Raw genomic sequence first — 15,342 nt, forward strand, 5'->3', positions numbered from 1 at the left:
AAACCACACTCTCCACTCCTACACTCTCCTCTGGGAAGGCCACGTGAGTGTGGTCAAGGCCACTGCGAACATGGGCCTAATGGCTCCATGTGGTCCATAAGCTATGACCACAGGAGAACTCGCCACTCGGCAAGCATGGGTCTGTCTGTCACTCAAAGTGAGAGCAATGGGTAGGAGCTGGGGCTCCGCAGCAAGACAGAGTATTTGTTGGTCTTCTTTTGTTGCTTGGGTTGGTTTTGAGGGAATTTCTGTCCTCACGTCACCTAATGGACATAATGGGGGTAACAACACATCCCCCTTCCTCACCACGGTGAGAATTAAATGAGATGAGTAAGCCAAGTGATCCACACAGAGCCTGACACATAGTACATACTCAGATTGTTGCCAAGGATGGTGGTGGTAGTGGATGAAATCATCTGAGTCAGGAAATCCAACCCAAGGCTCTCCCAACCCACTCCAGGATCCAGAGAGAAGCAGGTGATCCTGGGATGAACGCTACTGGAAGAGCAGACTTGGATACTTTTCAGAAAAGAAACAAACAGGTGCCCACTCTTGGGAAGGACCCAGCCTGTCCAGGTGCTCTGGGCCTCAGGATAATCACTGGGTCCCTGTAAGGACAGAGGCTCGCCAGGGCCATTGGGAAACAGAGAGACCTGAGAAGACGAACTTCCTCAGAGTAAAGAGAAGGGGGAGGAAATTACAACCATGGAGAGATACCGCTGTTAACCCAACAGACTGGCAAAAATTAAAAAGCATGAAGAGCTGAGGTGTGGCAGGAGGCGGGCAAACAGGAAATCTGGTATCCTGCCGATAACTGGTGCTCTTTAGAGAACGATTTGGCAGCATTTATCAAGATCTTAAATGCATGCAAAGGATGGCCCAACAACTTCACTCCTCGATAACCATCTACCTAAGAGAACTATCTGCTCATGTGCTTGGAGGCGTAAGCCAGAAAGTGCATCAAAGCACTCCACTGCTGTAAGGGCGAGAAACAGAACCCACCCACCCCCCACCACCAACAGGAAAACAGCTCGATAAAGAGTGAGATTCTCATGCCATGGATACGATACTCACTTTGCAACAAAACAAGGTAGACTCACATGTACTGTCTTGAAAACATTTAAAGACATATTATTGAATGTTTTAAAAAGGTTACAGGGGCTTCCCTGGTACTGCAGTGGTTGCGAGTCTGCCTGCAAATGCAGGGACATGGGTTCGAGCCCTGGTCCGGGAAGATTCCACATGCTGCGGAGCAAATGGGCCCGTGTGCCACAGCTGCTGAGCCTATGCTCTGGAGTCCGTGAGCTACAGCTGCTGAGCCCACGTGCCACAACTGCTGAAGCCCACGTGCCTAGAACCCATGCTCCACAACAAGAGAAGTCTCTCACTGCAATGAGAAGCCTGCGCACCACAGCGAAGAGGAGCCCCTGCTCGCCGCAACTAGAGAGGGCCCACGCACAGCAATGAAGACCCAATACAGCCAAAAATAAATAAATAAAATAAATGAATTTAAAAAAGAATGTTAAAAAAAATTATTAAAATAAATAAATAAATAAAATAAAAAGGTTACAGAATAGACCAGCAAGCACAGTATGACAGACTGTATTTAAAGAACAGAAAGAAAGAAAAAGGAAAGGAAGGAAAAAATGACTTTGTTTTTCTATGTATATAGACTCCTAGTAAAAGCTCTGGAAGGAAATTCACAAAGTAGGTCACAGTGGTTATTCTGGGAAAGGTAGGAGTGGGGTGGGTGCTGGGAATGAAACTTGGGGATCAATGGGGTTTTCACTCTTATTTTTAACCAGAAAAACGTACCAATGCATTTCTTGGGTATTTAAATTAAATTAATACATTTATTTTTAAGGAACAAAAAAGAGGAGGTGGAAGGAACAGGAAGAGATGATGACTTCAAGAGAAGATGTAGCTGCCGAGAGCTAAGGGTCTGCCTTCACCTCCTCTTGGGGGACTGGCCACCCACAAATGCAGACACAACACATCTGAGCATAAGCCCATAGCTTCTTGGAATGACAGAATCAGATATTTAATGCTATACCACATCAGTTCTATATACCAACTCTTCCTTCTAAATCTTAGAAAACTTCCCTCATACTTGACAAAGGTATCCTTCCTTTGGTGTCAGAAACTCAAGGTATGAAAACGGGACACATGAAATTTTGCTATCTCCAAATTCTTGTTGGCCTCCACTGACTTATAAGAAGTCCTGCATTACATTTAATTGTTGCATGTAAGAATTTTTTTTAATTTTAATTTTTAAAGATACTTTTACCTTTCCTTGTTTTCTTCCATTTCTCTGAAGACACATTGATTCATTACTCTGGAACTGTCCATAGACACTGTGTGGCAGATCCAGGTCTTCTTTCTGAAAAAGGAAAATAACCAACATTTATAACCTGGGTACATGTATGTTAACACAAAGAGATGCATTAAATACATACAAAAGGAATATGTCAAAGGCTGCCTAGTGTCCATCAAAATCCATTCTCCCCTTTGTCCATAGGTTACTTGAGTTTCATCAGGGACTACATTTCCCAGGCATCCTTGCAGCTAGGTGCAGCCAGGTATCTGAGTTCCCAATGGAATGTGAAAGGATGTGATATGTTCCACTTCTCCACGTAGGTCTCAAGACATGGGCATGCCTTGTCCATCCTTCCCCTTGGTTCCCACTGGCTGGAACTCAGCTCTGACCATGCAGATAATGACAATGCACTTGGAAATAACGAAGGAACAAGACAGAAGGCACTTGGGCCTGCGACTGACTGCATGGAGCACAGGTGCCCTCTCTCCTGGGAACTACTACCTTAGAGAGAAATGTCTTTGTTCTTTAAGTCACTTTAAGTTTAATAAAACTTTAAGTTTTATTGGGTCTTGTTTTTATGGCTGGTTAAGTCTCACTGAGTTGGCACTACAGTTAAATATTATCACTGGGGCCCTTCTGAGGGTGGGTTTGGTTATTTGGAGCTTGGGACAGTCTGTGTCTGTGGAGACAGGTGAGTCCAAATTATTTGGGGTCACAATTTTGGTAAAACCACATGCAATTTCAAGTAGGTACTCAATCAGTGTTTGATGGATGAAGAGGTGTTAATAAGCATGTAATCTCTTCCTGTGTGAAGCGCCTCGAAAGCAGAGCACCTGGTATGGAATTAGGAACACCGGGACCCACAAGTATGACTTGTGAGCTTCACTTCACGAAACGACTACTCGGGATGGTAAAATGCCACCTGAATGTACACGATACCCACATTTAAGGATTTTTGTCTCTGCTTAGGAGTGACAGAGACTAGGAAACACAGGGACAGAGACAGAGAGACAGAGCTAGAGGGAGAACATTCCGATGGTGGAGGATTCGGCCCACTATTCCACTCCCTGCACGTCTGCCCCAGGATGAGTCTGAGCTACAACTTGGAGGTTCCCTCTCCAGTCTCAGGAACGGCATTCCTCACCACTCAGGGTGTGGCTTTAGCATTAAAAGATAGATTCTCTTTCTGCACCATGGCCCAAACATGAACCAGCTACTTCATTTGTAACCAAAGAAACAGCTGTCATTTTCAATGCAGGAAGAACTGGCTGTGCAGACCATATTGAGGGATGGTGTCTTGGTCTCCAGCCTGGAGCCTCCTAGGCAAAAAGGGGTCCAGGATAGTTTTGACACCCATGACCTTCACGCTGGTGCTGTCATTATGGCCCAGCTCCACTGCATCAGCTGTTCTGATGGTTGAGCATCATAGGCTGTTTGGCCAAATCTCCTCCACAATCCTCCATCTGCTCCACTGTGGGTCTGGCTTTCGCCCAGATCAAAGCACCATGTGAACAAACTTTCAGATCCAGGTGAGCAGGACCAGATACCTGGGACCCTGCACCATGATGTGTTGGACAGAGTCAGTGTTGGGGAGAATCCCCAGCCACAGCCTCCAACACCGCTCTTTAACTTGCAAAGAGCACACTAAGAGGTATTTTTAGCATCTGGATTCCTGTCTGAGGCCACTGCCCTGGCTTCCATCAGAGCTTAACTTCTTCAGCTGTGGCATGTGCATTATGCAGGGGCCCAGAACAAGGCAAGAGGGAAGATGTGGACCCTGGAAGGAGGGATGTGGATGTGATATGTGGAAGGGTAATGGGACTTGAACTCAGAGTCCCAGAGGTGCTACTGCATTTCTGCCACGAAGGGAGAGGGGAGAAATCAGTAGCTCACACCAGGGTCACTTTTGCGGCTGTGAATATCTTGGCCCACCTCACCTTGGCCTGGAAGCCAAGTTTGCTCAGTGTAGCAAGCTCTTACACAGCACAGTAACTGCTGCAAGAGGATTTGATACCTACATCCCAAATGACGCCAACAGCAAACTCTCCTCTAAGTCACATTTCCCCTGCAGCAACGAGGTCAGAGCCTGCCTTCACAGGCTAATTCTGGGTCAGGGTTTCAGGTTTTCCCTCCTGGTGTTGGAGAAGGTATTCTGTAGACAGCCATCAAGAAACCACTGTCCTTCAGCCCGTGGCTAGGAGCCGGCACTGGGGACACCCATCTCTGTATCCCAGCACTGAGGGATGTCCAAGGTGCAGACACTGACATGGATTATCTCATTGAATTCTAACATCAGCCCTAGGAGGCAGGCACTGCCTCACTCTATGAAATGGAAAACTGGGTTAAGATTTGTCGAAGGCCATACAGACACCAAATGGCAAAGCCAAGACTTGAACCAGGGGGTTCAAGTCTGTGTTCCTAACCACTGTATTTTTTTTTAACATCTTTATTGGAGTATAATTGCTTTACAGTGTTGTGTTAGTTGCTGCTGTATAACAAAGTGAATCAGCTATATGTATACATATATCCCCATATCCCCTCCCTCTTAAGCCTCCCTCCCACCCTCCCTATCCCACCCCACTAGGTGGTCACAAAGCACTGAGCTAATATCCCTGTGCTATGCAGCTGCTTCCCACTCCCTATCAGTTTTACATTTGGTAGTGTATATATGTCAATGCCACTCTCTCACTTCGTCCCAGCATCCCCTTCCCCCTCCCCGTGTCCTCAAGTCCATCCTCTACATCTGCATCTTTATTCCTGTCCCGCCCCTTGGTTCTTCAGAACGATTTTTTCTTTTCTTTTCTTTTTTTTAGATTCCATATACATGTGTTAGCATACAGTATTTGTTTTTCTCTTTCTGACTTGCTTCACTCTGTATGACAGACTCTAGCTCCATCCACCTCACTACAAATAACTCAATTTTGTTTCTTTTTATGGCTGAGCAATATTCCATTATATATATGAGCTGCATCTTCTTTATCCATTCATCTGCTGATGGACACTTACTTAGGTTGCTTCCATGTCCTGGCTATTGTAAACAGTGCTACAATGAACATTGGGGTACATGTCTCTTTTTGAATTACGGTTTTCTCACAGTATGTGCCCAGTAGTGGGATTGCTGGGTCATATGGTAATTCTATTTTTAGTTTTTTAAGGAACCTCCATACTGTTCTCCATAGTGGTGGTATCAATTTACATTCCCACCAACAGTGCAGGAAGGTTCTCTTTTCTCCGCACCCTCTCCAGCATTTATTGTTTGTAGATTTTTTGATGATGGCCATCCTGACTGGTGTGAAGGGATACCTCACTGTGGTTTTGATTTGCATTTCTCTAATGATTAGTGATGTTGAGCATCCTTTCATGTGCTTGTTGGCAATCTATATATCTTCTCCAGAGAAATGTCTATTTAGGTCTTCCACGCATTTTTGGATTGCGTTGTTTGTTTTTTTGATATTGAACTGCATGAGCTGCTTGTATATTTTGGAGATTAATCCTTTGTCAGTTGCTTCGTTCGCAAATATTTTCTCCCATTATGAGGGTTATCTTTTCGTCTTGTTTATGGTTTCCTTTGCTGTGCAAAAGCTTTAAGTTTCATTAGGTCCCGTTTGTTTATTTTTGTTTTTATTTCCACTTCTCTAGGAGGTGGGTCAAAAAGGATCTTGCTGTGATTTATGTCATAGAGTGTTCTGCCTAAGTTTTCCTCTAAGAGTTTTTTAGTGTCTAGCCTTACATTTAGGTCTTTTATCCACTTTGAGTTTATTTTTGTGTATGGTGTTAGGAAGTGTTCTAATTTCATTGTTTTACATGTAGCTGTCCAGTTTTCCCAGCGCCACTTTTTTTTTTTTTTTTTTTTTTTGCGGTACATGGGCCTCTCACTGATGTGGCCTCTCCGGTTGCGGAGCACAGGCTCCGGAAGCGCAGGCCTAGCGGCCATGGCTCATGGGCCTATCCGCTCCGCGGCATGTGGGATCTTCCCGTACCAGGGCACGAACCCATGTCCCCTGTATCGGCAGGCAGACTCTCAACCACTGCGCCACCAGGGAAGCCCCCAGCGCCACTTACTGAAGAGGGTTCTTTTCTCCATTGTATATTCTTGCCCCTTTATCAAAGATAAGGTGACCATATGTGCGTGGGTTTATCTCTGGGCTTTCTATCCTGTTCCATTGATCTGTATTTCTGTTTTTGTGCCAATACCAAAATGTCTTGATTACTGTAGCTTTGTAGTATAGTCTGAAGTCAGGGAGCCTGATTCCTCCAGCTCTGTTTTCCTTGCTCAAGATTGCTTTGACTTTTGGGGTCTTTTGTGTTTCCATACAAATTGTGAAATTTTTTGTTCTAGTTCTGTGAAAAATGCCAGTGGTAGTTTGATAGGGATTGCACTGAATCTGTAGATTGCTTTGGGTAGTATAGTCATTTTCACAGTGTTGATTCTTCCAATCCAAGAACATGGTATATCTCTCCATCTGTTTGTATCATCTTTAATTTCTTTCATCAGTGTCTTATAGTTTTCTGCATACAGGTCTTTTGTCTCCTTAGGTAGGTTTATTCCTAGGTATTTTATTCTTTTTGCTGCAATGGTAAATGGGCATGTTTCCTTAATTTCTCTTTCAGATTTTTCATCATTAGTGTATAGGAATGCAAGAGATTTCTGTGCCTTAATTTTGTATCCTGCTACTTTACCAAATTCATTGATTAGCTCTAGTAGTTTTCTGGTACCATTGTTAGGATACTCTATGTATAGTATCATGTCATCTGCAAACAATGACAGTTTTACTTCTTCTTTTCTGATTTGGATTCCTTTTATTTCTTTTTCTTCTCTGATAGTTGTGGCTAAAACTTCCAAAACTATGTTGAAGAATACTGGTGAGAGTGGACAACCTTGTCTTGTTCCTGATCTTAGAGGAAATGGTTCCAGTGTTTCACCATTGAGCACGATGTTGGCTGTGGGTTTGTCATATATGGCCTTTATTATGTTGAGGTAGGTTCCCTCTATGCTCACTTTCTGGAGACTTTTGATCATAAATGGGTGTTGAATTTTGTCAAAAGCTTTTTCTGCATCTATTGAGATGATCACATGGTTTTTATCCTTCAATTTGTTAATATGGTGTATCACATTGATTTGTGTATATTGAAGAATCCTTGCATTCCTGGGATAAACCCCACTTGATCATGGTGTATGATCCTTTTAATGTGCTGTTGGGATTCTGTTTGCGAGTATTTTCTTGAGGACTTCTGCATCTATGTTCATCAGTGATGCTGGCCTATAGTTTTCTTTTTTTGTGACATCTTTGTCTGGTTTTGGTATCAGGGTGATGGTGACCTCGTAGAAAGAGTTTGGAAGTGTTCCTCCCTCTGCTATATTTTGGAAGAGTTTGAGAAGGATAGGTGTTAGCTCTTCTCTAAATGTTTCATAGAATTCACCCGTGAAGCCATCTGGTCCTGGGCTTTTGACTGTTAGAAGATCTTTAATCACAGTTTCAATTTAAGTGCTTGTGATTGGTCTGTTCATATTTTCTATTTTTACCTGGTTCAGTCTTGGAAGGTTGTACTTTTCTAAGAATTTGTCCATTTCTTCCAGGTTGTCCATTTTATTGGCATAGAGTTGCTTGTAGTAGTCTCTCATGATCCTTTGTACTTCTGCAGTGTCAGTTGTTACTTCTTTTTTATTTCTATTTCTATTGATTTGAGTCTTCTCCCTTTTTTTCTTGATGAGTCTGGCTAGTGGTTTATCTATTTTCTTTATCTTCTCAAAGAACGGGCGTTTACTTTTATTGATCTTTGCTACTGTTTCCTTCATTTTTTTCATTTATTTCATTTATTTCTCATCTGATCTTTATGATTTCTTTCCTTCTGCTAACTTTAACAACTGTAAATATTTATGCACCCAACTTAGGAGCACCTCAATACATAAGGCAAATGCTAACAGCCGTAAAAGGGGAAATTGACAGTAACACAATCATAGTAGGGGACTTTTAACACCCCACTTTCACCAATGGACAGATCATCCAAAATGAAAATAAATACGGAAACACAAGCTTTAAATGACACACTAGACCAGATGGACTTAATTGATATTTATAGGACATTCCATCCCAAAACAACAGAATACACTTTCTTCTCAAGTGCTCATGGACCATTCTCCAGGATAGATTATATCTTGGATCACAAATCAAGCCTCGGTAAATTTATGAAAATTGAAATTGTATCAAGTATCTTTTCCAACCACAACACTATGAGACTAGATATCAACTATAGGGAAAAAAACTTTAAAAAAATGCAAATACATGAAGGTCAAACAATACGTTAACCAAGAGATTACTGATGAAATCAAAGAGGAAATCAAAAAATACCTAGAAACACATGACAATGAAAACAAGACGACCCAAAACCTATGGGATGCAGCAAAAGCAGTTCTAAGAGGAAAGTTTATAGCAATACAATCTTACCTCAAGAAATAAGAAAAATCTCAAATAAACAACTTAAACTTACATCTAAAGTAATTAGAGAAAGAAGAACTAACCACTGTATTATAATGTTCAAGGTAAAGCTCAGTACTGGTTGAATGTATGAATGAATGAATGAATGAACAAATAGTTTCAAAAGCAGTTTCAGGGTTGTGGGGAGACAGTGTCTCTCTAAAGCCCTACAGGGATTGACCTCACCCACCCTGGATGCCCTGGTGATATTCTCAGACCCCTCCCAGGACAGCCATTCAGCCCCTGAACACTCATTCTGAACCCAGAATTGCCAACTTCTGTAGGCGTTTATGTGCTCATTACTGCTGTCGGTAATGACCAGAGCTACCACTGACTCAGAACCTCCTATTTGCAGGCAGTAAACTCATGGCTCTCACACAGAGGCTCCTCTCATCCACCCGCAGCCACCCAGGGAAGGCAGAATCACACCCATCTTAGGGACGGCACAACTGGAGTTCACAGCGGTTGTGATTAGCTTGTGATTAAGGTCACAGCACTTATGAGAGGGCAATTTTCAAAGTCTGAGGAGCTGGCTGAGCAGCACAGACCTCTCCTCCACCCCACAAGACCCACCACTCACCTTGGGTAATCAGCAAGTCACGAAGATGAGTGCTGTTCTAACTCTTCAGCCAGCAAGCTCTGTATTAATCTAAAGCTAATCAGTATTTCCTATGCCAGTCGCTTCCTCTTCCATGGAAGAAGAATCCTAATTCTCCCCACCACTGCCCCCTTCCTCTCCTCAGCTGGCTGGATCAGGGGTGACCAACATCTGCTCAGCATCAACTTCCTATCAGGTGTCCACTGGACACCAAATCTTGCTAAATCTTCTTTGAAAAATATCTCTTCTCAGGAAGACCAAGTGTTGGTGAGGATGTGAAGCAACCAGAGCTCTGATATCCTGCTGCTGGTGGGAGCATAAACTGGTCCAATCACTCTGGAAGATGGTGGCAATATCTATTCAACCTGCATTTGCTCCTAGGTACATACATGCACCATTCTGGTACATATTTTCCAGAATGTTCTCAGTACTACTATGCATAACAGTCCTGTATTAGTTTCCTACTACTATTATAACGAATAACCACAAACTTAGTGACCTAAAACAACACAAATTTGTCATCTTATAGTTCTGGAGGTCAGAAATGGGTCAGCACGACTGCATTTCTTCTGGAGGCTCTAGGGGAGAATCCATTATCTTGCCTTTTCCAGCTCCTAGAGGTCACCTGTATTCCTCGGCTCATGGCCCCTTCCTCCTTTTCAGAGCCAGCAACGTAGCACCTTCAAATCTCCCTCTTCTCTCACCTCTGCTTCCATCGTCATATCTCATCCTCTGACCAGACCTTCCTGTATCCCTCTTACAAGGATCCTTGTAACTACACTGGGCCCACCCAGAGAATTCAAGATCTCCCCATGTCAAGACCCTTAACTTAATCACATCTACAAAGTCCCTTTGCCACATAAAGTGACATAGTCACAAGTGTTACCAGTGAATGGCACCTGTGACCAGGGATGAGGTCATGAATATCTTTCGAGGGGCCAGTATTTGGCTTACCTCCAGCTCCAAACCAGAAGTGACCCAAATGCTCACCAACAGTAGAATGAATGAAATAAAAGGTGGTAATCCACAGCGTATGAGAACATATGATCCACAGCGCTACATGCAACAAGGATGACTCTCACAAGACAACAATGAACCAATGACATCAAACACAAGAGCGCTTGCTGTATGAGTTTGTCTGTAGGAAAGGCAGAACCAGGTAAAGTTTGTCTATTCAACAGTTTCCCCCAAGTCTACCAGAGTTTCCATAATCCTCTCAAAAAGAAGGTTGCTGCTTGTTTGTTTTCTATAAATCAATACAGACATGCTACATTTCCCAACTTTGCATCCCACAATTGGAGGTCAACAGTTATGAAAATTCAATAAATGCGTTTATAACTATAGAAGAAGGAGGGAGAGAGGAAAAGAAGGAGGGGGAGAAGAAGGAGAAAAAGCAGCAGCAACAGTGTCTCTGCCTCTCTCATCCATTTCCACTCCACAGGCATGTGTCATTTCACCTCTGGATGAAGCAGGTCCCAGGTGACTTCCTCACCACCCCCAATCCTGACAAGAGCTGTTCACCAGACAGACCTGGAATGTTCCCCTGACCCCCGCTGCATGGTCCTTCCTCAGTCTCTCCTTCACTCCTTTTACCCACCTGACATACCCATGGACACGCCCACCTGGCACACCACCATTGCCCCCCAGGAATCCCCCCCAAACTCCTGTAGGACTTGCAATACAAGCCACACCATTTGCACTTAATTGCTACTGTCACATATTAATTGCTAATAGTAACAAGTGCCTTAATCTATCTAGTCTCCCCAAACAGACTGCAAACTCTCAAGAACAGAAATCAGGTCTTTCCCATTCAATTTTCCGCCTCCTAGTTCTGACTGCATGTGAACGCCTAATGCTAATTCATAATAACTACTAATGATATAACACCTAACATGCATCAGGTTCAGTATTTCTCAAGCATTACCTCATTTCCTCTTCTCCTACTCAATGAAGTGGATGCTATCACGATCTCCCTTTTGAATAGAAGGAAATTGAGGCACAGATGGCTAATTAACTTGCCCAAGGTCCCAAAAATCATCACTAGAGGATGGGATTTGAACCCATGCAATCTAATTCCAGAGCCCACTCTGCTTCCATAATGCCCCACCTGAGTTGGGTTAGGCATATAGTTGGTGCTTAATAAATACTTGACAAAAAAAAGATATACTAAGGAAAAAAAAACCTTCACAGCATGCAAATAACAAATGAAGACTCTTCACCAAATAATCTTTTCAGCCTCAGATCTCAGAAGGAAACACACCCCCTGGAGAGATTTGTAGAAGCCTGCCTGCTCCTGGCTCTGCATCATGCTTGGCTCTTGGGGGCTTTATAAACATTTATCAGTAAACAACAGTCAGGGTTTGTTCTCCAGGCTTTTATCAAAACAGGGAGAGAGCTGGATACATTTTTTCTTTTTCTGTCCGCCAAAGTCAGAGTTGAAGGCCGACTGGACAAGTGGGGCTGTGACCACAACGCCCCAAGCCACCCGCCCCAGATGACCTCACCTCTATAGTGGCCAAAAAATGTGGCCCAGAGGCCTTGACTAAAAACAAGGCCACCGCCCCTGAGGGCTGCCGTGGCCAGAGATAAACTGAACCGGAGACAATGACACGGGCAGCCCTGCCGTCGCGGGGACATCACGCCGTGGCCCACAGTGCCGGCAGCCAGCTTGAGCCCATGCAGTGCCTTCCCTTGAGGCCGGCCCCTTGGTCAGATACCAAACAGTGCTCTGGCCAGTGGCGTGGACACAGCGGCGCACCCTCATCCCCCCACAGACTGGCTCGAAGCGTCTGCGTGGATGCGGATGAGAGTCTGGGCCTGGGCCGCAGACTACTCAGGAGACAGCGCTCTCAAACGGCTGCCTCTAAGGAGGGACGTGGGACTGGCCGGAGGTTACGGAGGGCTTCAGTTACAGCTGTACCACTAGCAGTTTTACAAGAACAAAAAAGGGTTGACATATTTGGGGGTTACTAAAACTATCTCAAAGTTTAAAAAAAACACTGATCGTTACAGCACAGTGTGGTGAAGCAGTAACGGAGAGATGTACAGTTACAAGGGGGGCAGCACCTGCAGCGGCCGGAGAGAACCGGGGATGGGATCTGGCCTCAGTGGGCTCTGCGCCTCTGGGCAAAATGAGACAATCTACAATGAGTGCTTAGCCAAGAAGATGTACTCAGTTAGTGGTCGTTGTTATCTATTTTTATTTGTATTTTTACTCCATCCTTCCTGGAAGCCAGGCATTGTGAGGTCTGGGCGTGGCACTGCAGTTGGAGGCAAGAATTTAGAAATGAGGTCTCTACAGCCACCCTCAAAGAGACACTTTGCAAACTCAACCACTCTCGTCCCCACAGGCTTTCCCAGGCCCCCCAGTGACTCCCTGGCGCTCCTGCCGTGCTCCCCCCTCACCCAAATCCCACCAATATGTGCTTGTGTCTCCCCGACTGCACCGGGTGCAGTGGCACCCCAACTGTGAGCACACTGAGAGGTACAACGCTTGCAGACCAAAAGAAAACACTCAGTCAACTGCACTTGTCCACTGTCATGAAAGATGACACAAACCTATTGCAGAATCAGGGCACCTCGGAGGCCACTGCATGCAGCTGAAGAAATAAAGTGGCCCTCATGGGAGTTGGCCACCCCAGGATCACAGAAAAACGAGGCTTCAAGCGGCAAAATCCCCCAGTACCAACCTGAGCCCTTAAGTCACTCTCTTAAAGGAAGATGTATGCTGGGGACACAAGGACTCGAGTGTTACATTTCTAGACACAATGTCAAGATGCCCTGATGATGAAATGGATGCAACAGGCTAATGCCATTATCACAAGCACTCCAACAAGGATTCTGGACTTCCCTCTTGCCAGGTAGCCTCCAGCTTCAGCGGTTGGCTCTCCACATGGCTCAATTGCAGGGAGAGGCCAAGGTGAGTATGCCCCAGTAGTGGGAACAGCTCCAGCTCTCACTGAATATGTAAAGGCTGCATGGCTTCCATCACATGCTCCTTTGGGGAGATGGGGACAGGAGGTTAGGTCAGTCCTCAGGTCCCCGTTGCAAGTCTCAGTCTTCCCAGTGGAAGATCAGATCTCAGATCCCAGAATGAGGTTTTGGTGGGGATACCACCAATGGTCAAGTCCTGCCCACTCCTACCCCCTGTCTTTAGGCCAAAGTGTGTTCCGATTTCAACCAGGGCATCTCCTGTCGTATACGATCCATATGCCGGGGTTCTTGGGTAAGTTCCCATCCTATAAAATAGTTCCAATGCAACAAAAAAGTTTGAAAAACCTTGCTTTTTACAAAACCACTTCCTCCTACCTGCCTCTCTCTAACTCTCTGCAATGATGTATCTGGTGGACACTTTGTTTCTGTTGGTGGGCAGAGAGCATGTTCATCCATTCACAGAGGATCCAAAGGTAGGAGGAAGTGAGACACAGTGGTGAGGGCAGCCTGGGGTCTACTGTCTGTGCTGCCCACTATAAGATGGACACTGCCCAAGCACAGTCCATCCAAGTGAGGGCATGCAGGCTACACAGGGATCTGGGAACCATGTCATCACTGCCACCACTGTCATCACTGCCCTCCTCACCACCACAGGCAACGGTGACGGCAGCCTTCCTATGTGCCAGGCACGCTGCAGAGGGCTTCAAATGTCTGATCCCATGTGACACTCTCAGCAATGCTGTAAGGTGGGGACTCTTACCTTCTTCTTGAAGATGAAGAAACTGAGGCAAGGAGGGGTTTAAGTGACTTTCCTAGGCCCACAGAGCTAGTGAGTGGAAGAATCAGGGCATAAGCATAAACACAGGTATGCCTGTCTCCACCCCACCCCCTCAACAGAAGTACAAAAGGAAGATGACAGTCATGTAAAATGGCCCTAGAAAAGGCCCTGTGCCAATGTTGTCAGCTGGGAATAAAACTGGATCCCTTGGGCAGGGAAAGATTTTCTGACCTGATCCCTCACCAACCAGGACATTCATTAAAGTGAACTTTGTAAAACTGACATACATCACACTCACAAACTCAGCTCAAGGACAGCAGTCCGGTTTGCCTCACCATCATTCATTACTTGCAAAGACAAATGCTTACATACAGCATGCTTCATGCCCAAAGAGTGCTTCAAAAAAGCCCAACTATAAATAATGGTTCATGAAACTGTATGTAGCTGCCAACTGAAGACAATATAAAATTCACTGGAATCAAGACATATCAAGGACCTACTCTATACCTGCATTAAGTCACACAAGAACCCCACGGGATGCACACTGTTATCCACAGTTTACACAGAAGGAAACAAACTCCAGCTTAAGCAGTTTGGCGAAGCTCCAGCAGCTACAAGTGGACCACGAGGACTGAACAGTGGGATCTGTCTTACTCCTAGATCCAGGCCTCCAAACTTCTCATATCCCATATACTCTGGCACCTGAGTAAATATGCAGCCCGATTCCCCTAGAAAACTCTCTAGCTAAATCTTAGCTCCATCTCTGTGCTCTGAACCCAAGTATCAGCGGAGAAAGTCCCTACCAAGGGGAGGACCAATCACGGCCCCTGACACTGGAGGGCAAATTCTAAAGTTAGCGGGAAAATCCTGCAGAGCCCAGAATTCCCCTGGAAAGCCCCTTAGGAAGGTGTGTCCTAGAGAGGGGCGCCCCCTCCCTTGAGAAGCCCAGCTCTCAGTAGGTGTCTGTGTGTTTAGCCACAGTCCAGGTAAAGTCAGTGGTCGGGACAGAGGGAACACACAGACCTGTAACCCTCAGACTCACACACAGGGCTCCTGACAGCAACTGGGGCATGCAGGATGTGTGGCCAGCTCTCACCACCCCCAATCTCCCCTGACCCCTACAGAATATACACTCACTTAAGTGGAAGAGCGGGATTCAATGGTTTTTTTCTGTCTCCTAAGAGCTTCTAGTTCAGTTAACATAAGTCAAAATTAAGAAAGATGTGATTCCATGATACCA

At 45.0% G+C, this 15,342-nt stretch overlaps 1 protein-coding gene across 2 annotated transcripts in view; it reads right to left on the reverse strand.

Annotated features, from left to right (window-relative positions):
* Positions 1-15,342, reverse strand: part of ARHGEF3 (Rho guanine nucleotide exchange factor 3) — a 310,231-nt gene that overhangs the window by 268,190 nt on the left and 26,699 nt on the right. For both annotated transcript variants that reach the window (XM_022572818.3, XM_089919494.1), the window contains exon 2: positions 2,288-2,380. In XM_022572818.3, the coding sequence (XP_022428526.2) occupies positions 2,288-2,349 (62 nt within the window). In that variant the 5' untranslated portion in view covers positions 2,350-2,380. The remainder of the gene's footprint in view (positions 1-2,287; positions 2,381-15,342) is intronic.

This window comes from Delphinapterus leucas, chromosome 10, assembly GCF_059928025.1.
Source record: "Delphinapterus leucas isolate spDelLeu-1000000601 "Yukka" chromosome 10, BTC_Dleu_Yukka2, whole genome shotgun sequence".
NCBI classification, from domain to species: Eukaryota; Metazoa; Chordata; class Mammalia; order Artiodactyla; family Monodontidae; genus Delphinapterus; species Delphinapterus leucas.